This window comes from Suricata suricatta, chromosome 6 (genome assembly GCF_006229205.1).
Source record: "Suricata suricatta isolate VVHF042 chromosome 6, meerkat_22Aug2017_6uvM2_HiC, whole genome shotgun sequence".
Lineage (NCBI taxonomy): Eukaryota > Metazoa > Chordata > Mammalia > Carnivora > Herpestidae > Suricata > Suricata suricatta.
In genome coordinates this window covers 2,216,800-2,241,583 of record NC_043705.1, presented here as the reverse complement: position 1 = coordinate 2,241,583, position 24,784 = coordinate 2,216,800, and the positions used below count along the sequence as shown (strand labels likewise).

At 37.7% G+C, this 24,784-nt stretch overlaps 2 protein-coding genes across 5 annotated transcripts in view; both read right to left on the bottom strand.

Annotated features, from left to right (window-relative positions):
- The window catches only part of LOC115293663 (olfactory receptor 2W3), a 101,596-nt gene that overhangs the window by 39,404 nt on the left and 37,408 nt on the right, over positions 1 to 24,784 (bottom strand). For 2 of the 4 annotated variants that reach the window (XR_003909556.1, XR_003909555.1), the window contains exon 3: positions 8,220 to 8,296. The exons of 1 other annotated variant lie outside the window; for it this stretch is intronic. Coding sequence is in view for 1 of the 3 variants with exons in the window: in XM_029941335.1 (XP_029797195.1) it covers positions 8,282 to 8,296 (15 nt within the window). In the remaining 2 variants the exon portion in view is untranslated. Of the gene's footprint in view, positions 1 to 8,128; positions 8,297 to 24,784 lie in introns of those variants that run through there. One more of the 4 variants, XM_029941335.1, reaches the window with a different exon arrangement.
- LOC115293664 (olfactory receptor 2AK2-like) lies at positions 2,287 to 3,307 on the bottom strand. The gene is given in 1 exon segment (XM_029941339.1): positions 2,287 to 3,307. A coding segment is annotated over 1 exon segment (966 nt). The 3' UTR covers positions 2,287 to 2,341.

Sequence of the window (24,784 nt, the reverse complement as noted above, 5' to 3'; positions counted from 1 at the left end):
ATAAAGTAAATAGTATAGCAAGACAATGATAGTCTATAAATTCAGAACAATGGGGGAAGCCTGTGGATAGGATAGAAAATCTGAAGAGATCTAACAATTTTACTGTTTTAGTTCTTGGACTATTGGTTGGCACATTATACTATAAACAAATAAGCTAAGTACAGAAAGATATCCATCAACCAAATTATGTAATTAATTTTGAATTAAGAATGTCCCCAAGACAAATAAAATTATTATGAAAATCATTGAAAATGGAAACATAGATGTTAAAGAGTCTCTAACATATTTGAAAAAAATATATATATTTTATAGTTTTCCTTTTGTGCATTTTGAGAGTTTTAATTTAAATTCCAGTTAGTTAACCTACAGTGTAATATTAGTTTCAGGTGTACTACACAGTGATTCAATGCTTCCATATGACATGCAGGTCCATCACAAATATATTTTAAGTTAACACCAACCCACTGGATTACATAAACCAACAGTTAAACACTAGGACAATTTTATATATTCCTGAAATATATAAATTGAAATATTTGATATCAGTACCAAAATTTAATTGTGTTATTAAAGTTAAGCATAAACCTCATCTATGACAAGATAAAATTATTCCTAAGGATATGCTAAAAAATCTCAGTGCATATGACCATAAGAAAATGTTTGTATAGGGAGTGTTATAGCAATTTTATTTTCAATAGCTAAAAATATCAAAGCATCCAATAAAATAATAGTGATATATTCATACAATGGAGTGCTAGTCAGCAATAAAAACAATGGCATTATTGGACAAGAGAAGTTTGTGTTTGATTCTATCAATTAACGATTCCATATAATGTTGATGGAAGTCAGAATAATGACCACTGTACATTGAAGGAGCACAAAGGAACTGGGTGATGGAAATGTCACTTCTCTGGGTCTCCTCAACAGCAATAATGATGATTTCTTACTTACAGCTTTTATTCCAAGATCTTAGTCCAATTCTCTGTTCATCTGATTCTCTCACATTTCACATCACATCTATCCACAAGTCACAAATGTCTGCGTTCTGCTAGTCCCTTGACTGGCCACTGCATGCTACTCTACCAGTACCGCTTTTATCTGAGGTAGTATCTTGTAACAACTGCACTAACTGCTCATTTCAATTTTCTATGCAAGCACAGCAATGGTTGCCAGTTTTCTTGGTTTAAAAACCAAACTCCTCACACTGGTCAACCTTATATTTCAAATGCAGTCTTCTGTAACTCTATTCATTTCCTCCAACCCACCAACTTACTCCTTGATTTTCTTTGACCTGTCAGTCACATTCTCTTCTCAAGAAAATTTCATTTACTCCTTCCTATGCCCCAAACATTCTTTATGAGATATTCATTTGGCTTATTTACAAATCTCGGTTCAATTTTTTACTAAATATTATTTTCATAGTTGTCTGTTCATGGAATGTTTTATATAAAATTACAAAATTCTCTGGCTTTTCCTATCCCAATCTCCAGCTATATTTTCCCATTACTTACTCCTAAAACTATCCCAGTTTTTTCATGGTTATTTTATTAATTTTATGTTTCACCACATTGAAATGCAAATTTAAGGGGCACCTAACATGGCTCAGTCAGGTAAGCAGCCGACTTAGGCTCAAGTCATGGTTCGTGGGATCGAGCCCCGTGTCAAGCTCTGTGCTGACAGCTCAGAGCCTGGAGGCTGCTTCAGATTCTATGTCTCCCTCTCTCTCTCTTCCTCTCCCCCGATCACACCGTCTCTCTTTGTCTCTCAAAAATAAATGTTAACATAAAGAAATGCAAATTTAATGAGATCAGAGATTTCTGTTAACTCTTATTGTTGTTTGCTCCCATATCACCAACACCTATAGCAGTGTCACACACATAGTTAAAACATTACATTAGTTATGGACTGAATGCATAAATGAGTGAATTATGTACTCTGCTATACATTTCATATTTCTTCCATAAATCCTTTTAATGGTATGATTTTTAATAGGTTGTATTTTTTATTTGTTGAGTTTCAAGATTAAGGAGGATATTACAAAATATTTGTTGTGAGGTGCAAACATTGAGTTGATAGGGATGAAATCTATTGCTTTAGAAGCTAAATAATGTTGACAATAACACAATTTTCTGGGAAAATTTCCCACAATCCCTCCCCCCAAAAAACTACCCCTAAGCCATTTAAAAACCAGCAGGAATAAAGATATTCATCAGTTTAATTATTTCATAAATATTTCTTAGAGTTTACATATTCCAAAACAGCATTCCAGGCAAAGTGTTCTAAGTAGTTCAATCCCCATCAGTAGAAGTTCTTAAAATTGTATTTTATGTGCAAATATCCATTATACCAATAGTCTTCTCATGGCCTCAATAACCTCCTTATTCCTCAGACTGTAGATAAATGGGTTCAGAAGAGGTGTGATGATGGTGTAAAACACCGCCACGGCTTTATCCTGCCCTGGGGAGTGCAAAGAGTGTGGCCTTGTATAGGTGGACAGACCTGTAATATAGAATAAGCTTGCCACAGTCACGTGAGAGGAGCAAGTAGAGAGAGCTCTTGCCTGTCCTTTACCTGAGCCCATCTGGAAAACCACAGTAAGTACACAGGCATAAGAAGCTAGAATCGCCATGAATGGTAACATCAGAATAATAATACCACTTAGAAGGATTGTATTCTCATACTGAGAAGTATCCTGACACACCAGTGGCAATAGAGATGGAACTTCACAGAAAAAGTGGTTAACAATTCGAGTCCTACAAAATGGAAGATGGAATACATACAATGTATGTATTAATGCATTGATAGAGCTACTGGCCCACGAACATATGACCATGAACCAACCAATCTTCTTGTTCATGAGTACAGGATAATGTAAAGGGTAACAGATAGCTACGTATCGATCATAGGACATAAAACCAAGAAGAAGGGCTTCAGTTCCACCAAGGACCAAGAACACAAAGGTTTGAATCTCACAGCCTAAGAAAGAAATAGTATTACTATTTGACAGAAAGTTAGTGGCCATCTTGGGCACTGTGGTGGTGATGTTCATTATATCCATGAAGGAAAGCTGACTGAGTAGAAAATACATTGGAGTGTGGAGTCTGGTGTCCAATTGAATGAGAAGGATCAGTATGGCATTTCCCAACAGAGCCACTGAAAAGAGGGTTGCAATGGCAGCAAAGAGGAAAATATCCATTTGGCCATACTGGAAAAGACCAGAAAGTATAAAATCTGTGTCAACACTTTGATTTCCTGAGTTCATAGTTTAAATTGATATATCAAAGTAGATCATATCCTTATGTTCCATGTAAGACACTGACTGTCCTTTAAGAGAAAACAAAATGCTTATTATTACATGCCTTATATTGCCTCCATAGCATTTTGCCAAGCAAGTGAAATATCCGGACTGTAATCTACTTTTATTTCTTACAAAATGAGTAGAAAATAAAATTATCATATTATAATAACTTTGAGAGAGTAAGTCCTGGATTATCAAGAGTTAATAAAAATATTTATACATAAGACAACTTGTACAGAATGTATGCTGACTCAATTTCCTTTAGCTCTGACATTTCTTTTGATCATCAAACATACTAATCCCACTGGGTTTCCCAATGAATTTATAATAGTATGAAAGCAATTTTACATTTCTGTGCAGTTTGAAAAAATATATGTTATCTTATATTCTTTACAGTAAGTATAAATTCTTAGGTCTTCTGTTAAGCATATACAAAACTCTTTACTCAGATTTTCTTCTGACACTAATTCTAAAGATAATACTCTGGTAAGTACTGAAAACATTGAATGCTATAAGGAAAAAAAACTCTGTAAATTTGAATAAGTCAATCTTAGGCTGTAAAACCTATAACATATAATGAATAAAATAAATATTTCAATAAATACAGAATTCTTAGGACATTTAAAGCTTAAATAAAGTTATCTAATCAGCTTTTTACCTATCTCTGATTCCAAAAAGAATGATACTGTTGTAAATATTTAAAACATTGAAGGCTTTAAAAAAGCCATAAAGTTCAAGATTAATTTTAAGCTATCATACTTATAGTGTAGTATAAAATTAAATATTTCACTTGACAGATGGGCGAAAAATGTTAAAGGGAATGTTAAGATGAGAAGCACTTTAAATAAATTATGTATCTCTTTCTCCAAAAATAAATCCCCTAACTCCAGGCTTAACCTCCAAAATCCAAAGTCACTTTCTAGAAGCAGATAAAATTCCAAAAGTGAAGTTTAATTCACATTAGTATAAAATACGTGCATTGAGGACAGATAGCTTTTATAATATTGTGTTCACCAATATAATTTAAGAACAATTGCCAATCTTAAAAAACTGTAACTAAAATGTAGTTCTAATGCATTAAGTAATATTGTAGAATTTCAATATGAACCAGCCAACTTAAAATATCATCGTCAGTATTGATGGGAATGAAAACTGGTGCAGCCACTTTGAAAAACAGTATGGAGTTTTCTCAAAAAGTTAAAAATAGAACTCATTGCATATTTGATAAACTCAGGTAGAAATTTTTGAATTTCAGGGTATGGATTTAATAATATTTAACTTGTTCTAAAATCTGCCATGGTAAATGTAAACTTGAATATTGCTTTCTCTCTCTTTCCAAAGGTTCTAGTTTTGGTTTAAAACAGACTTTAAGGGGTACCTGGGTAGTTGAATTGATTGAACAACCAACTTTGGCTCACGTCATGATCTCAAAGTTCGTGGGGTCAAGCCCTACATTGGATTGCTTACAGCTGTGAGTGCAAACTTGCTGTGGATCTTCTGTCCCCCTTTCTCTCTTTCTGTCCCCATTTGCTCTCTCTTTCTCTCACTCTCAAAAAGAAATATAAACATTAAAACACACTTTAAAATGATAGTATTATTTTTTTTCCAAGATTTTATTTCAATTCAAGTTACCTAACATATAGTATAGTATTGGTTTCAGAAGTAAAGTTTGCTGATTCATCACTTACACATAACACCCAGTGCTCATCACAAGTGCCCTCCTTAATGCCCATCACCCACTTAGCCCATCCCCCCCACCTCCCTTCTCCAACCCTCGTTTGTTCTCTACAGTTAAGGGTCCCTTATGGTGTGATTTTCTCTCTGTTTTACCTTATTTTAATTTTCCTTCACTTCCTCTCTGTTCATCTATTTTGTTCCTTAAGTTCCTCAAATGATGGAAATTATATATTTGTCTTTCTCTGACTGATGAATTTTGCTTAGCATAACCCACTCTAGTTTCATCCATGTTGTTGCAAATGGCAAGATTTTATTCTTTTTGTCACTGAGAAATACTATATATATATATATATATATATATATATATATATATATATATACTGCAACTTCTTTATCCATTCATCTGCCAACAGACATTTGGTTTCTTCTCATACTCTGGCTACTGTTGATAGGGCTGCTAAAAACAATGGGGTGCATGTGCCCTTTAAGATATGCATTTTTGCATCTTTTGGATAAATATCTATTAGTGTCTGTTGGCTATGTGAGAGCCAAATCAAAAAACATACTCTTAATTATGGAGAACCCCTCTGATGGTTGTCAGAGGGGAAGAGAGGCGGAAAGGATTGAATAGGTGATGTGAATTAATGAGAACACTTTTCACAATGAGCCCTGAGTAAAATACAGAATTTTTTAATAATTATACTTTATTCCTGAAACTAATGTAATACTATATGTTAATTAACTGGAATTAAAATTTAAAAATTAAAAATTAAAAAAGCAATTAGGTCTATAGTTATTTTCATCATAATAAAATCTCTTGATTCTTATTATAGTCCACAGATATTTTTGCATCATTTTTCTCCACATTTCCCTTGAATTTTGAATTCTGCCTTTATCAAAAATCTTTAATGTAAATTTTATTTATTAGATAACTCATGTCAAGAGATGGAAACTAAAGAAACAAGTAGAAATAGAAGCCAAGAATATAGAGAAATGTTACCTCTCATATTTTTAGTCAGTAATAAGGTAAATATCAAAATGGAATCATTAATAATAACCAGGCCTTATATGGAATTATACAACTTACAAAATATTTAATTTTAAGAGAACTGCATAAAATTCTCACCATGTACTTTATATTTCCTGGAATACTTTATCTACTTTACAAACGATTGTTATTTCAAAAATATTGCTGGATATTTCATTCTAAACATAATGTAAAATGTTATGGTTGAAAGAAGAAGAAGCAAACTTCCTCACTAGCCCAATCAAGAATAAAAAGATGGTTCGAGGTCATGCTCTCTTAGATAAGATATACACACGGCTACCAAACTCTGGCCCAATCTCACAGTGACAAGATGGCCTCCACCCCTTTGTCCATTAAACCTGGGATAATTCAAATTCAATATAACACCATAGAAACCCCAAACACTTATCTCTACATTATTCTTTATAAAAATCAACTAAGTAATATGTTGATAACATACTCAACACAAAAATAGTCCCAATTGACCATATGCACATATCATATGCATAATAGAATTCACTCTACATAATTATCAATATGAAATGCATTTCTTTGATAGTACATCAGAGAATAATTGTATGTTTTCCTTTTCAATATAAGTTGTAGTAAACTCCTCAAGGCACTTTAAATTATTTTCACTTACTGCGGAGAACTCAGTAGGTTCAACACCTCATTGATAGCTCAGTGATTGTTACTGTGAACATTTCTTTCCCTCCACCAAGCCATGTCTTTGAAACCAAAGAAAAACTATTTCCATAAAATCTATATTTTCTTCTATATAGCAGATGTACAAATTTTCTTTAATTAAAAAAATAATTAATCTAAAATTCATATCCTTGGAATTACTTACCTGTTATACAGAGCTCTATCTCATTCTTCTAGAATTTTGTTCTTAAAATAAAACACTAAAAGAGGATGAAAGATGTATCTATATATAGAAAAGATTCCTAACACCTACCCAAGGGCATTAATTATGGAGTTACAGTCATTTCTTCTTTAGTAAAAATTTTAATAAAAGTATATATAGTATTTGTTGACCACATATATAAAACAGTTACACAAGCAGAACCACATATATTCTGAATAATCAAACTAAATGTAATGTGGCATACCTGCTGAGAAGCAAAAACAAATTCCAAGATAAATTCAAAAAAATGTTAAATCTCTAGTTTGAAACACACTTTAGGAACTGTTAATGTATTATAAATCTGTAAGTTTATTGGTGATATTTTTGCCTTAGGAAATAAGTCTTCAATCATTTAGCATGATAAACTCAGTAGAAATATAGTTTAAACATACACAGTCATTTTCTTCTCCTTATGTAAGATTTTTAACCACTAAAGGCCAATGGACTAACTGCCTAATCATGGTGGAAACTCATATTTTGCTTCCAACAGCCCTTTTGGGAAAACGTGGTCTCTAGTCCACAATTAAGCTCATTTTATACATTGAATATGATGCTTTGTTTGAGCTCATGTCAGTGCCATAAAAGAAAACAAAATTGAGTTCTGGGCAAATACTCTCACATATTTCTCAGAATGAGAAAGAATGACATCACCAGATTTATCTGACAGGGTTTCAAAAATATTATTTAACTGCACTTTATCTTTAAAATATGTATATGGATTTGGATTCTGCATAATTAATAACCAACTGATATGTAGTTTGATTTTTTATTATACAAAATAGGTGAGAATTTATGAGCAATTACAAGACTTGAGGGATGTTCTAGTTGAAAAGTACATTGTATTTATTACAACAATCTTGAAAATATTGGCACGGTCATGAGATAGATTTCAGGTTTCTAAAATTCCAAAATAGGTAAATTGTGTCCAAGTTCAGAGAAAGTAATTTAAATAATAGCGTGGCCCTCACTGATCTTTTTCTATATCAACAATATGTACTGAATTTGTACAAATGAAAGTGAAGTTCTATTTTAACAAGTCCTCTTAGCTAATGTTATGGGATGAATATATGTGGCAATTACTGTACACAGATTTTAAAACACAAAATGAAAACAAAGAAAAGGAAAGAGAATTGCAATAAATTGAAATTCAAAATAACATAATTTAGAGTTCAGAATTCAGGAATATATCGAGATCTACTTTACATTTTATTTGGTTTGAATATAATACATATCAGTAAATTCTTATAAAATGAGTGCATATGTCTTATCTTCATCTATCTGAATTATTTTACATGTAAACTTTAGCTTACTTTAAAAAAGTATACTTTAGTTGTGAAGAGACATTCTCCACAAAGAACATTCCAGCAATCAATCACTGAACGCCAGTCTGTAAAGAGGAAAATAATAATTATGGAATGCAGATCTCAGATTTTAAATAAAGTTTGAGTCTCATACTTAACCTCAAGGTTAGTTACAATTGGAAATAATTTAAGACAATAGTAAGACAAACCTACAATTTTAGTAGCCTGACATGTGCAGTCTTGGGTACTTACCTCTCTCTCTCTCTCTCTCTCTCTCTCTCTCTCTCTCTCTCTCACACACACACACACACACACACACACACACACACACACAAACACAATAGCTCAATATACAATTAAGGTATGACCTTTGAAATACCTGGTAAAGGAGAGGCCTTAAAGGTGACTTCTTTATCTTCAAGATAAATCGGTCTCTGAATTTAAGACTAATACTTCATAGTAATGGCTGCCACTGTTGTTGTTTTAGTGTTGACATAGTGTGAGGAAAATATTTAAGTATATTATGAGCCAACACAAGTAAGCTACTCAGGATAATTACAAAAAGTTAGTAATCCCACCAAACAGGGAAATGCATGTAGTATACAAGTGAGGATATTCTCTTTGTTTCCCAAGATTCAACAACAGAATGAAAGTATAATGTACTCATAAAAGAGAACTAGAAGAGGATAGGTCACTCTGCATGAATAGAATAATCAAAACTATTGTTAGTTTTCTTTATTCTGAAGTTTGCTCCTATTTTTCTATATGAATGGTGATTATACATAGAGCTGATGGTTATTTTGTAGAATTAAATTAGTAAATACAGCAAGCAATTCACAATATTTCCTGGCACACAAAAAACACCCCACACATACTAGTTTTGTTTCTAACTGTTATTTTTGTTGTTATTAGTCCTCTTTCTTTTTTAAAGTTATCATTGTATTTAAACTAGGATGGATTCAGCATGCAGGCATGTCCTTCATTGCTTTGTTCTAGTGTGTACACAACCCTTTCAATAGTTGTCCCAGTGTAGCCTTGTTCTATTAAAGACTTGGAAGCTAAGGGAGAACAAACCACCCAGAGTGTAACTGATAATCAGAACTGTAATACAGAAAATCCCTCTGACTACATACCCTGCCCAATGCAATCACTGTTCGTGTTTCATCTCCTCTCCTTGGAAGGTGTACTTTCAACCTTACTTAACAAATGCCTGTCTTACCTCCACATGAGACACAGTTTACATCCACCCATATGGGTGTCTGAGCCCAAATAAAGGACCAAAGAATAGTTAGGAATTCTCTTTGGATACAGAACGTTTTATAAATTCACACAAATAATTACAATATAGACATGAAAGAGTATCTGGTTTTATTTGGTCAAGACTTAGGAAGAGAGTAAGAGAAGATTGTCATGAGGGAAATCGATAAGATAAATCAATACATCTGATGACATTCTTAAGCCATACTAACACCTTGTTGGCACATTTATCCCTTGAATCATGGATAGAACATCAGTATGTGGACTAGAATGTTCCAGCACTCATTTTCCACAAACACCACATAAACAACAAGTGGACATACTTTTGTTAGAACTTCATAAATCAGTTTAACAAAAAAGTGAATGCCTAATCAAGAAAAGCCCGTACTCAGTGTTAGGAAATGTTGTGTCACTTTGCTTCCCCTTGCCCCATCTCTCCGTGGAGCAGTGCAGTTCAGTCAGGAAGATAGATGCCTCTTAATACTGTTTCTTCCTTTAGAAAAAGAAGAATGTACTGGCTTATAAAGTACTGATTTGTGTGAGGACTGCCCACGTGATTTATGTCTGTCTCACCTGACTCAAGACCCTGCTGGGAAAGTGGCACAGTTGGGAGGCCTCTGACAGCAGTGGAAGTTGCAGTGGAGCAAAGAAAGAGCAGGGATGAGATTCCAAAGAAATTTAAAAGCAGCCATACATTTGTGGAAGTGGAACAAAAGAAACAGAAGTTCACTTTTAATTATTTTATAATATTTGAAGACAAAGAGTAAAAACTACTATAAGTATATATTAATGCATCCACATTATTTTTAAAATGTCATAACATAACAGAATGTGCTATAAAGATAGATTTTTATGTAACCCACATGTATTGTGGACTGAATTATGCCCCCTCTTAATTCATATGTTGAAGTACTAACCTCCAGTATTTTATAATATCTGTATTTGGAAATAGTACATCAAATATAAAATTAATATAAAAATAGATCATGGAAGTGGGCCTTCATCCAATATGAGTTATTTCATATAAAAGGAAATTAAGATACAGACATAACAGAGGAATAAGTATGTAAAGACATAGAGAGGGAATGGCTGTCTGTAAGCCAATGAAAAGGTCCACAACAAAATTCAACTCTGCCAACCCCTTCATTTCAGACTTCCAGATTCCAGAAAAGTGAGAAAATGCATTTCTATTATTAATTACAAACAAGGCTGTAATACTTTGATTTGGCAGACCTAGCAAACAAATATAATATAGTAATGAAAAACAAGGTATCAATAAAATATAGACAAAAGAAAATAAGAGAAAAATCAAACCATACCAATAAAACTGAAATGAAGGCATTAAAAAAGATAATGAAGGACAAAAATAGCTATAAGGTATCGAGAAAACATGAACAAAAAGGAATCGGCAACTCTTCCCTAACAGTAATCACATTAAATACACAAGTCAAAAGATGGACAGAATGGATTTATTTATTTATTTATTTATTTATTTATTTATTATTTTAGAGAGAAAGTGTGCACAAGTGGGGGCAAGGGGCAGAGAGAAAGAGACAGAGAGAGAAACATGGAGCAGGTTCCATGCTTAGTGTGGAACTCAACATTGTGCTCAATCCAAGGACCCTTGGATCATGACCTGAGACAAAATCTAGAGTCAGACACTCAACTGACTGAGCCAACCCAGGCACCAGAACAGAATGGATTATTTTAAAAAGACAAAATAACTATGCTGCCCACAGGAGGCTTTCTTTTTTTTTTTTCTTAATGTTTTTTATTTATTTTTGAGAGACAGAGAGAAACAGCATGAACAGGGGAGGGTCAGAGAGAGAGAGACACACAGAATCTGAAGCAGGCTCCAGGCTCTGAGCCAGCTGTCAGCACAGAGCCTGATGTAGGGTGGAACCCACAACCATGGGATCATGACTTGAGCTGAAGCTGGACGCTTAACCGACTAAGCCCCCCAGGCGCCCCAGAAGGCTTTCTGTAGATCAAAAAGCATAGGTTAGGGGTGCTTGGGTGGCTCAGTTGGTTGAGTGTCCCATCATGACCTGCCAGTTTGTAGGTTCAAGCCCCATGTCAGCCTCTGTGCTGACAGCTTAGAGTCTGGAGCCTGCTTCAGACAGATTCTCTCTCTCTCTCTCTCTCTCTCTCTCTTTCTGTAAAAAAATGAATAAAAACCTTTTTGTAATAAAATAAATAAAAAGACTGTGAACCTGGGGCTCTGGGAAGATGGTGGAACAGGAGGATCCTGGGCTCATCCAGTCCCAGGGATACACCAAGATAACAACCACATCCATGCAACCACCTCGGAAAACAATCCAGAGACTGGCAGAACAGACTTTCCGGTTACTCATAGAAGAGGCCACATAAAAACAGGCGGGCAAGATAGATAGAATTGGAACCAAACCCTTGGAGAGACTAACTACAAACAGAGGATGCCCAGGAAGCACAGACAAGACACAAGATAAGAACCCACACCAGGCACCCCAAGCATGGCACCCACACCATAAATATGGGTGTCTGTAATATTTGGTTTTGAAAAGGAAGTTAATTTCCTGAATTTTTACAATCAGCTGGGAATAACTGTAGGTGTTTTAAGAATTAGTAGGCTCAGGGGCCCCTGGTTGGTTCAGTCAGGAAAGCCTCTGACTTCATCTCAGGTCATGATTTCACAGTCTGTGAGTTGGAGCCCTGGGTCAGGTTCTATGCTGACAGCTTGGAACCTGCTTGGGATTCTACATCTCCCTCTCTCTCTCTCTCTCTGACCCTCCCCGGCTCAGAGCCCTGCTCAGGCTCTGTCTCTCTCTCTCTCAAAAATAAATAAACATTATTATTATTTTTTTAAATTATCAGGCTTAAGGCACTCAGGTGAGTTAAGTTGGTTGGTTAAACATCTGACTGTTGATATTGGTTCAAGTCGTGATCTTATGGTCCTAAGATCAAGCCCCATATTGGGTTGTATTCTGAGTGGAACGTGCTTGGGATTCTCTCTCTCTCTCCCTCCCCTGCTTGTCATATAAATTAATTAATTAATTAAACAAACAAACAAACAAATAAACATAAGAAAACTTACCAGACTTGTGGAGAGGGGCCAAGATGGTGGAACAGCATGGAAGATGTTTTTTGTTTGTTTGTTTGTTTGTTTGTTTTTGCTTCTCTCATTTTTGAAATACAGCCAGATCAACACTAAACCAACTTACACACCTAGAAAACTAATTTGAGGAGTAGCACAAGAATACGCACAACCCAAACCACAGAAATCAGCAGGTATACAGTGTGGAGAGTTGAACTGGGGGAGAGAGAAGCCATGAAGGGCAGGGAGCTGGTTTTGCTTGTGGAGAGAGGATAGATACAGGGGAATCAAATGGGAAACACCCACCCCCACCCAAAAGCAGATGGAGAGACACAGGAAGAGCTGCAGCGGTCTGAACACAAAAGGGAGAAAGGAGAGGGTTTAAATTCCATTAAGACTATTGTTATGACGGGATCACCCTGTGGAAGAACCAAGAAACACTCAGAGATCTTGGAAGAGGGGAGGTATTTCACACAGGTGGGCTCAGAGATCTCTCTCCAGAGGTCTGAATCCTGAGCATAAGCACGTGGGACAATTTATAGCCTGTTACTTATGCATTAGTTGGTGCACGAGACAAGTAGGATAGGAAGAAGAACCCAGAAGGGAAGTCTTCAGGCAGGGAGTGGAATTCCCCTACCAATCCTGTCAGCCATGTTATGGCAGAATTTTCCCCTATCGTTTCCCGCTTTGAGGCCCCTTTAAACAGACATAGGCTGTATTAGGGGCATGCTCATCATTTATTATGGGCTGGTCTTTTCCCTTAGTTCCCCAACTTTGGTTGTGACTATTCCTGACTGGTTTCCAAAGTAACAGCATTCTCTGAGGAAGATGCAGCTGCCCCCTTTCTTGGCAGTGAGGAAGTCAAGTGCCTGTCTGTTCTGGAGGGCAACTCCTGCCAGGGAACTTACTTGGCTCTGCAAGGACACTAGGGAGCCAGCCACTTGTTTCATGTCCTCATTGAGTTCTCAGGACAGTTTATGATATAGTCTCACATAAGAGCCTATGCCTCCTATGCCAGTCCCCATTCCCATGGCTATTCCTGCCCCTAGGAGGATGGGTAGCAACAATGCTCATTTATAAAGCCTGGGCCTTAGGGCTGAAGGTTTACAAATGGGGCCCAGATTAGAGGCAACCACTACCAACAAAATATCCTACCCATAAGAGGAAGGTGAGTGCAAACAGGAACCGTTCACTGTTTCTCCAGCTTTCTGGGGCAACCTGTGTCAACCCAATGGCAAGGAGTTATTCAACCAACAATTTCTCAAGTTTCTGCTGTGAATAGACCAGCCAGCTTCCGGGGTGTGGCTGGAGCAGGGCTGAAGATCCTAAGAATCTAGGACTCTCTGGAAGGTCCCTTTGAATGGGTTCATCGGACTTGAGTCAGTCTTCCAAGTCTGGGTCTTCTCGGGATTGGCCCTGTTGACTCTGGAATGTGGGCCGTTGGGTGATGCCTGTGACCTTGAGGGCAGTAGGTGTGGTCAGAATAACAGTATGAGGCCCAGGCCACTGTGGTTTCAGAGGTCTTTTTTTCCAATATTTGACCCAGATTGAGTCCCTTGATGAGTAGGAGTGTACTGGGGATCCTAAAGAGATTGGGGTCCTATCTATGGTATATTGTTGTAGCTCACTTAGAGTGGCCCCAAAAGCTTGAAGTCGTTCTCTTATTTCCTTACTCCCTATTTGGTGTAGGTTCCCTGGGAGGCTCTCTAAACATGGAGGAGGCCTAAACCATGAGTTTTAAAGGGGAGAAACCTTGAGTTCTTGATGTGCAACCCACACGCAGGAGGGTCAGGGGCAACAGGTCCAGCCAAGAGATTTTTTTTCCTGAAAGAACTTGGCTAAGGTTCCCTTGAGGGTGTGACTCATCTGCTCTACTTTCCCTGAGCTCTGAGACTGGTAATCAGTACATGTGATGTTGAGGAGTCGCTTAAAATGTGTATAATGTCCACCACAAGTGCAAGCCCGTTATCACTGTAGATTGTGTCTGGTAAGCCAAACTAGGGGACAATTTCTTTCAGGAGGCCTTTAGCTACTTCCTGGCTTCATTCTGTACCGGTTGGTAAGGTTCAGACCCATCCAGAGTATGTACAGATTATTAGCAGTCCTTGGCTTGGCTGGACATCTGTGAAGTTGGACTTTGCTGACTAGATGCTTTCTTGGTCTGGGTGGGCCCTTGACCTCAGTCCATTTATTTTCTTATTTCTTGGTGGAGGGATTTCTACCAGTAGCATCAGGACCATAGTTAAAGAGGGTGATATTTCTACCTCCTTATTAGTTGCTATCTTGGCTGCTTTGTCTCCTAGACCATTCCCCTGTGCATATGGTCATCTCCTTTCTGGCGTCCTTTGCAGTATAGAACTGCAACTTCTTTTGGAAGCCAGGTGGCTTCAAGGAGCTTTAATGTTTCCTCCTTGTTTTTGAAAGTCCTTCCTGCCACAATGAGGAGGTCCCTATCTTTGTAGATTTCCCCACGTATGTGTACAGTAGCAAAGGCATACTTGGAGTTGGTGTAGATATTGACTCATTTGCCCTCACTGATGGTGAATGCCCAGACTAGGGCATGTAAGTCAGCCTGTTGGACTGACCATCCTGGCTTCCAGGATCTCATCTGTTGTCATCACTGCATAATCTGCTTTTTGAGAGTGCCCTGTAATGAAGTTGCTGCCATCACTGAATAGGGTGAAGTCTGGGTTTTGTGAGGCTTGGTTGCAGAGCTTTGGGCAGCTCGCTAATACTTCATCGGTCACCTCACAACAGTCATGATCTGGTTCCCCTTCTTCTGAAGGTAGGAAATTTGCTGGGTTCAACATCCATACTGTTTAGAGAGTGGCTTGTGGATTTTTGCTGAGGAGCCTCTGGTATTGAGCTACGTGAGAATTGGAGAGGTAGTGGTGTCCCTGAGAGTTCATGAGAGACATAATGACATGGGGGACTTTACCATGCACTTCTTGTCCCAGGGTGAGCTTATCTGACGCTTTAATGAGTAGAATTATTGCCACTAATGCCCTAAGACATGGCAGCCATCCTGCCACAACTGGGTCTAGCTTTTTTGACAGGTATGCCACTGGCCACTTCCAGAGGCCAATAGTCTGTATGAGAACCCAAAGGGCAAACTTTTCCTTCTCTTGCACAAAGAGGTTAAATGGCTTCTCTCTATCTGGCAGACCAAGGGCGCTTTGCCTCTTCTGTCCAGACAAGGGGTTCCTGATCTGTCCCTACCAAGAGATTTTAGAGGAGTCTTGCTATTGCCAGGAATCTGGGAATCTAAATTCAGCATAATCCCAAAGCCCCCAGGAATTCTCTTTGCTTGGGGCTTGGGTAGGGACGTGATGACGTTCTTTATCTCCAGCCCTAGTGCTCATTTACTTTGGATGAGAAGAAAGTCTAAGTATCAGACTTGCTGTTGGCAGACTTACTGTCTTCATGAGACCCTATACCCTGAATCCTACAGGAGTTGGAGAGGGCCCTTGTGGCCTCTGTACAATTCTCTCGGGAGTTGCTGGCAAGGAGGAGATCATCCACATACTGCAGAAAGGACAGCGTGTGGCCTCCTTTGGAAAGCCTGTGAAGTCTCCAGCCAGTGCCTCCCCAAAGAAGGTAGGTGAATTTTTAAACCCCTGTGGGAGGCACGTCCAAGTCAGTTGAACCTGATGTCCTGTGTCTAGTTCAGCCCATTCGAAGGCAAACACAGGATGGCTTCAGGGGGCCCAGCAGAGGCAGAAGAAGGCATCCTTTGAATCTAGGCAGGCAAACCATCTGGAAGAGCATAGGATATGGCTGGGGAGAGTGTAGGGGTTGGGGACCACCAGATGCAAGGAGACAGTCACCCTGTTGATAGCTCATAGATCTTGAACTGGTTGGTACCATCCTCCTGGCTTCTTGATTGGCAAGAGCAAGTGTTCCAAGGTGATTGGCATTCAACCAGAATGCCTACTTCTTTGAGTCTGGTCAGGTGTTCTTGGATGCCTGCTCTTGTCTCGTGTGGGAGGGGGCATTGCCGCTGTCTCTGTGCTTGAGCCCTTGGAATTAACTCTCCAATGACAGGGGCTCAGGGGGGAAGTGTCCTCAGCCCATTCAGTGGGGAAGACAGTCCTGAGTTCAGGAGGGCCACTCGGTTGGGCCTGAGCACAGAATAGACTCCATGCTTCCTTTCTTGGTGTAGTGATTGTTGTTATAAGGGGGTCTGATTCTTCTTGTCTTAGATCCAATCAGAGTCTGGTGCATCCCATTGGCTCAAATGCTATGTGCACCCCCAGCTTTGAGAATATATCTTGCCTGAGGAGAGAGACTAGGGATAGGGCACTGAGGTAGGTAGAGGAGTTGAGGAATAGATGACTTTACAGGTGAATTCTAAGAAACATCTACAGAAGAATTAATACCTATTCTCAAATTATAGCAATAAGAAATAAAGAGGAAGTAAAGCTTCCAAATATTCTATGAGGCCAACATTATTCTGAGACCAAAACTAGATACACAACAAAAAAGAACACTACAGGCCATAATCTCTGATCATCATAAATGCAATAATTCTCAAAAAAATAAAGTTAGCAACGAAACCCACCAGTACATTAAATAAATCATTCAGAGGTTGCACTTCTGGTAGGTAATGAAGAAGCTGGAGTGCTGGATGCAGGTTAGCAGACAATCTTGGTGACACTAAAGGCACTGTCATGTGTGTGGGCTGGAGACTCACTAGAAGTCTTTAATCCCAGTATTGCAGGTTCGGACCTTGGTGAAGTTGAGAGTGGCAGGCTGCAAGAAGGCATCTATACAGAACTTCAGGAAGATGTCAGCAGAATAAGGGACCCTAGGCTCCCTTCAGCCCATGAGTACAACTAGGTAACTATCAAATTATTCTAAATACCATAGAAACCAACCTGACCAATGACAGGACAAATTTCACAGCTAACGGGAAAGAAGAAGCCACCTCAAACTAAGTAGGAAGTATGGAGACCTGGGTCAGGAGACACAGATTACAAATGCCACAAAAGGGAGGGAGCCATGGATGCAGAGAAGGACATAAGAAAGTGGAGTAGATAAGGAGAACATTTCCCCAAAGTCATCGCTGGGAAAATGAGAGGGGTTGATTTTCCTGAGTTCTTACAACCAGTAGGGCTTAAAGTCTAGGGTTTTAAAGGTACTGGTCTCAACTGGGATAGAGCCCTGAGGGCACTGTCCTGTTAGAAGGCAGAAAAAAACACATTCCCGGCACAGGCAGCATGGAAACAGCAACTTAGAAAACACCTGAGGCACACAGGGAGGCGATTATTCACACTTCTTGGCACAAGGTCCTGATATGCAGCATTCACGGAGACCCATTTCCAGAGACAAAGGGACTGGGTGGGGAGAATTTCCTCCGGTGCTCCTCCACAAACAGAAAGCCACCTGGTGGAAGGAACTCCAGCATTACACATGCTGCCTAACTTGCATATACTAAGCCGAAACTTCCTGTGCTCTGTGGGACTGCCCTTCTTAGTCATGCTTACTTAAGCCGCAGTGCAGCTGAGTCCTCCTCCAAAAGACTTGCATAAGCCCCTCTCCACACCACTTCCCTAAATCCTGGAGTTTTAACAGTTAGTATATGTAAGGGGTATACAGTCTGGAGGGCACTGTGCTACTTCTAGAGAGAGGCAGGCAAGCAGCTAGGAAGCAGGTAGTGTGAAAACAGCAATTGGAAAACCCCTGCGACACACAGGGGAGAGATTATTTGCTCTTTTTAAAGTGCCTTTCTGAAGGTCAGAATTCTTGGAGACACCTCTTCAGGGACAAAGGAGCTGGCTGGCACCATTTCCCCTCAGCACCCTTAATCACAACCACAGAGCCACCTGCTGGAAGCAGTGGCAACACTGGCTATGTAGCTCGGTTACTTGGTTACATCAAGCTCCATACCCAGTGCTCTGGCAGAATTGTTTTCCTCAGTCAAGCTTGCCTGAGTCCAAGTGCAGACATCCCAGTCCGTGAAGACCAACACAAACTCCTGTCAAACTACAGCTCCCAACCAGAAAGTTCTGCAGGGATTCACTTCTAGTGTAAGAAGTATCAGGTTTCATTTAATAAGCAGACTAGGGCACATGTAGTCAACTCACCACATTCTGGCCAAGAACCAAACACTGACCACTGCAGGTAAGGAGAGCCTCTGCAGACAGCTGACCTGGATGATTCAGCAGCCAAAACACACCAGCAGAGTGCACGCAACACACACCAGAGACCCTCCCTTAAGAATGAGGTCCTAGACACTACATGATCTCTTCTTCAGAAAGCCATTACTCCCAAGAGCAGGAGATATAAAGGAATTTTCTACACACAGAAAAAGGCAAGGAGTTAGATAAAATGCAAATACAGAGAAATCCATCCCAAATTATAGAACAAGATAAGGTCAGGACCAGACAACTGATCAAAACAGATATAAGTAGCATGCTTGATGGAGAATTTAAAGCAACCATCATAATGACATTCACTGGGATTGAGAAAAGATTAGAATACATGAATGAGACCCATACCTCAAATATAAAAAACGTTTAAAAAAGGTATCAGTTGGTAATGAAGAATGCAAAAACTATGAATGGAAACAGCTGTGTTGCAATCAATACTGGGCTGGAGAACCAGAGGAAGAAATAAGTGATATAGAAGACAAAATACTGGAGAATAATGAAGCTGGACAAAAGTGGAAAAGAGGAATTATGAAACATGATAATAGATATAGGAAACTGTGACTTGATTCAGAGTAATAACATTCATATCATAGGAATTCCAGAAGAATTAGAGAAAATGGTGCAGAAAATTTATTTGAGGAAATAATAGCTCAAAACAGCTCTAATCTACATAAGGAAAAAGACACCAGAACTTGGAGGAACAGAGAACTCTCACCAAAATCAACAAAAGTAGGCTAACACAAAGACATATTGTAATTAAATTTTACAATATAGCGATAAAGCAAGAATCTTAAAAGCAGCAAGACAAAATAAGTCCTTAACTTATAAAGGAAGTTCTGTAAGGCTAGCTGGGACTTTCTTAGTAGAAACTAAGCAAGCCAGAATGGAGAGGCATAATATATTCAAAGCTCTGAATAGAAAAAAAATTGCAACCAAGAAAACTACTCAGCAAGGCTATCATTCAGAATAAAAGGAGAGATAAATAATTTCCCAGATAAACAAAAACTAAAGTAGTTTGTGACCACTACAGCAGCAATGCAAGAAATACTAAAGGAGATGATTTGAGTGGAAAGGAGAGACCAAAGGCAACAAAAACAGGAAAGGGACAGAGAAAAATCTCCAGAAACAATGACAAAATAAGCAGTAAAAAGGCAATAAGTAGATCTCTACCAATGATTACTCTGACTGTAAATAGACTAATTCTCCAGTCAAAAGATATACAGTGTCAGAATAGGTAAAAAAAAAACCAAGACCCATCTATATGCTGCCTAAAAGGAACTCATTTTAAACCTAAAGACACATACAGACTGAAAATGAGCAAATGGAGAATCATTCATCATCCAAATGGATGTCAAAAGCAACCCAGAGCAGCAACACCTTTATCAGACAAACTAGACTTTAGTACAAATACTGTAAAAAGAGACAAATAAGAGTATGACATCATAATAAAGAGGACAATTCAATAACATGATCTAACAAATTTAAATATTTATACACCCAACATGGAGAATCCCAAATATATATAAAATTTGTAATAATGAACATAAAGGAACTAATCAGTTATAATACAATAACAGTAGGAAACTTCAACATCGCACCTATACAGATCATGCAGACAGAAAATCAACAAGGAAACAATGGCTTTAAATGACACATTGGACCCAAAGATCTTAACAGCTATATTCATAATAATCCATTCTAAAACAGCAGAATACATATTTTTTTCAAGTGCACATGGAATAGTCTCCAGAATGGATCACATTTTATGTCACAATGTAGGGCCTAACAAATGCAAAAAGACTGAAGTCATAACACGCATAGTCTCTGACCAGAATACTCTGAAACTAGGAGTTAACCACAATTTAAAAAGTGTGGATATACCACAAACACATGGAGGTTGAGTAACATGATATTAAACCATGAATGGGTCAACCAGGAAATCAAGGAAGAAATTTTAAAAATACACAAATCAAATTAAAATGGAAATGCAGTGGTCAAATAGTTTGCAATGCAGCAAAAGCAATATCAGGAGAGAATTATATAGGACTATAGGTTGACCTCAAGAAGGAAGAAAAATATCAAATAAACAACCTAACCTTACACCTAAAGGAGCTACAAAAGAACAACAAAGAAGGCGGAAAGATAGCAGAAGTAATTAAATAAAAAAGATCAATGCATAAATAAATGATATAAAAACTCAAAACAACAACAACAATAGAACACAACAATGAAACTAGGAGCTGATTGTTTGAAAAAAAATAATAAACTTGATAATAAGCCTCTAGCCAGACTTATAAAAAAGATAAGACAAGGAATTAAATAAATAAAATCACAAATAAGAGAGGAGAAATGGCAACCAAAGCCACATAAATAAGAATAATTATGAGAATATTATGAAAAACTATATGACAACAAATTAAACATCCATGAAGAAATGGGTGAATTCCTAGAAACATATAAACTACTAAATTGAAACAGGAAAAAATAGAAGACTTGAACAGACCAATGACCTGCGAAGAAATTGAATCAGGGATCTAAACACTACCAACAAACAAAAGCCAAGGACCAAATGGTTTCACAGGCAAATTCTATCAAATACTTAAAGCAAACTTAATATTTATTCTTCTCAAACTATTAAAAAAATAGAATAGGAAAGAACATTTCTAAATCTATTCTCAGGCAGCGTTACTATGGCACCCAAACTAGATAGAAATACCACTTGAAAATGGAACCACAGGCCAATAGAAAACCAAATCCAATATTATATTTAAAAAGGCCATTCACCATGATCAAGTGAGGTTTATTTCTGGGTCGCAAGATTGGTTCAATATTTCCAAGACTATCAGTGTATTATATTTATTAATAAAAGAAAGGAAAACACTGAAAAACATTTCAATAGATGCAGAAAAAGAATTTGGCAATATCCAACATTCATTCGTGATTAAAAAAAAACCCTCAACAATGTAGGATTAGAGGCAACATATCTTAACATCATAAAGGCCACATCAAATATCAAATACCACCCTTAATAGGGAAACCTGAGTGGTTTTCCTCTACTGTCAGCAACAAGACAGGGATATCCAATCTCACCACTGCTATTAAACATAGTGGTTGAAGAGTAGAATCTAGGCCACGGCAATCAGACTATTTGCAGCTGGCATGATATTCTATATAGAACCTGAAAGACTCCATCAACAAAATACTAAAAGTAATAAATGAATTCAGGAAGGTCACAGGACAAAAAAAAAACCCAATGTACAGATATCTGTTTAATTTATATACATACACTAATAATAAAGCACCAGAAAGAGAAATTAAGAAATAAATCCTATTTACCGATGTACTCAAAATAATAAGATACCTAGGAATAAACCTAACCAAGGAGGTGAAAGACCTGTATTCTTAAAAGTTTAAAACACTGATGAAAGAAATTGAAGAAGGCATGAAGAAATGGAAAGACACTCCATGTTCATGGATTGGAAAAACAAATATTGCTTAAATGTTTATACTATACGAACAATCTACACTTTTAATGCAATCCCTATCAAATTACCAACAGGATGTTTCAGAGAGCTAGAAGACACAATTGTAAAATTTATATGGAACCACAAAAGACCACGACGAAGCAAACAACCTTGAAAAACAAAAGTAAAGCTGGAGGCATCACAATTCTGGATTTCAAGGTGTATCACAAAGCCCTAGTGATCAGATGGGTCTGGCACAGAAATAGACACACAGATCAATGGAACAGAATAGAAAACTCAGAAATGCACCCACAACTATATGGTCAATTAATCTTTGAAAAAGCAAACTTGGGAAAACTTGACAGTAACATGCAATAGAATAAAACTGGGGCAAATCCTTATACCACACACACACACACACACACACACACACACACACACACATTCTAAGTACATTATAGACCTTAATTTGAAACCAAAAACCATAAAAATTCTGGAAGAGAATACGGACATGAACTTCTTTGAATTTGACTGTAGAAACCTTTTTTTCTAAGTTTTTATTTTTATTTTTATTTTTATTTATTTTTTTCATAATATTTTATTGTCAAATTGTTTTCCATACAACACCCAGTGCTCTTCCCCTCAAGTGCCCTCCACCATCACCACCACCTGTCTTCCCCCCTCCCCCCTCCCCCCCAACCCTCAGTTCATTCTCAGCATTCAATAGTCTCTCAAGTCCTGCATCCCTCTCTCTCCCCAACTCTCTCTCCCTCCTCCGTTCTTTATTCTAGGGAGAGAGAGCGAGAGAGTGTGAGCAAGGAATGGGCAGGGAGAGAGGGAAACATAGAATCTGAAGCAAGTTCCAGGCTATGAGCTGTCAGCACAGAGTCCATTGTGGGGGTTGAACTCAGAAATATCAAGATCATGACCTGAGACATGGCTGAACCACCCAGGTGCCCCCAATAGCAACTTTTTTCTAGATATTACTCCTGAGGCAATGGTAGGAAAAGCAAAAACAAAAACAAAACAAAACAAAACAAAAAACTAAAACTAAACAAAAAAGACCTATTGCGGTTTCATCAAAATTAAAACTGCATAGTGAAGGAAACAGTCAATAATACTAAAGTATATTAAAACACAACATCTGGAATAGAATAAGATATTTGCAAAATAAGATAAAGTGTTATCATCCAAAATATACAAAGAACTTATAAAATTAACACTCCAATATGAATAATCCATATAAACATGGGCAGAAGACAAGAACAGATGTTTCTCCAAAGAAGACATACAAATGGCCACCAGACACATGAAAGAAGGCTAAATATTACTAATCATCAGGGAAGTACAAATCAAACCCTTGCATATGTCAAATGACTAAAATCAACAACCTAAGAAAGAATAGACATTGGTGAGGATGCAGAGAAAGGGGAACACTTGACACTGTTGGTGGAAATGCAAACTAGTGCAGCCACTCTGGAAAACACTATGAGTGTTCCTCAAAAAGTTAAAAAATAGAACTACCCGGGGGTGCTTGGGTGGCTCAGTCAGTTAAGCCTCAGACTTCAGCTCAGGTGATGATCTCACAGCTCAGGTGATGATCTCACGGTTCCTAAGTTTGAGCCCCACATCAGGCTCTGTGCTGACATCTCTGAGCCTGGAACTGTTTTAGGTTCTGTGTCTCCCACTCTCTCTGTCCCTCTCCAGCTTATGCTCTCTCTCTCTCTCTCTCAAAAATAAATAAACATTAAAAAAAGAACTATAAGATCCAGCAATTACTACTACGTGTTTACTCAAATACTACAAAAATACTAATTCAAAGGGATACAGGCACCCCAATGTTTATAGCAGCATTATATGCAATAGCTAAACTCTGGAAAGCACCCAGTTGTGCACTGACTGATTAATGAATAAAGAAGATGTGGTATATATGTATATATACATACAATGACATATACTCAGGCTTAGGGACAAATGAAATCTCGCTATTTTCACTGACACGCATGGAGGTTGAGAATATTATGCGTAAAATAAGTCTGTTGAAGAAAGACAAACACCAAATGATTTCACTCCTATGTGGAATTTAGGAGACAAAATAAATTTATAAAAGGAAGAGAAAATAAAAAGGCAAAGAGTCAAACCAGGAAACAGATTCTTAAGCACAGAGAATAAACTGACAGTTACCAGAAGGGAGCTTGGTGGGGGGTGGGTTAAAAAGGCCATGGGGATTAAGGAGTACGCTTGTGGTGATGAGCACCAGGTTTTGTAAGTGTTGAATAGCTGTATTGTACACCTGATACTAGTAATGTAATGTATGCTAACTGCCTGAAATTTAAATAAGAACTTAGTTTTTAAAAAATATTTATTTCTTTATTTTGAGAGAGAGAGAGAGAGAGAGAGAGAGAATTCCAAGCAGGGTCTGCACTGTCAGCAGAAAGAAAGCCTGATATAGGGGTTGATCTCACAAACTGATTTCATGACCTGAGTCAAAATTAAGAGTCAGACGCTTAACCAATTGAACCACCCAGGTGCCCCCAAAATGTAATTTTAAAAAAATAAACTAGTTACATTCCCCAAGCAAGGGCATATGTTGTCAAAATGGTTTAAACAAATGATCCAACTGTATGT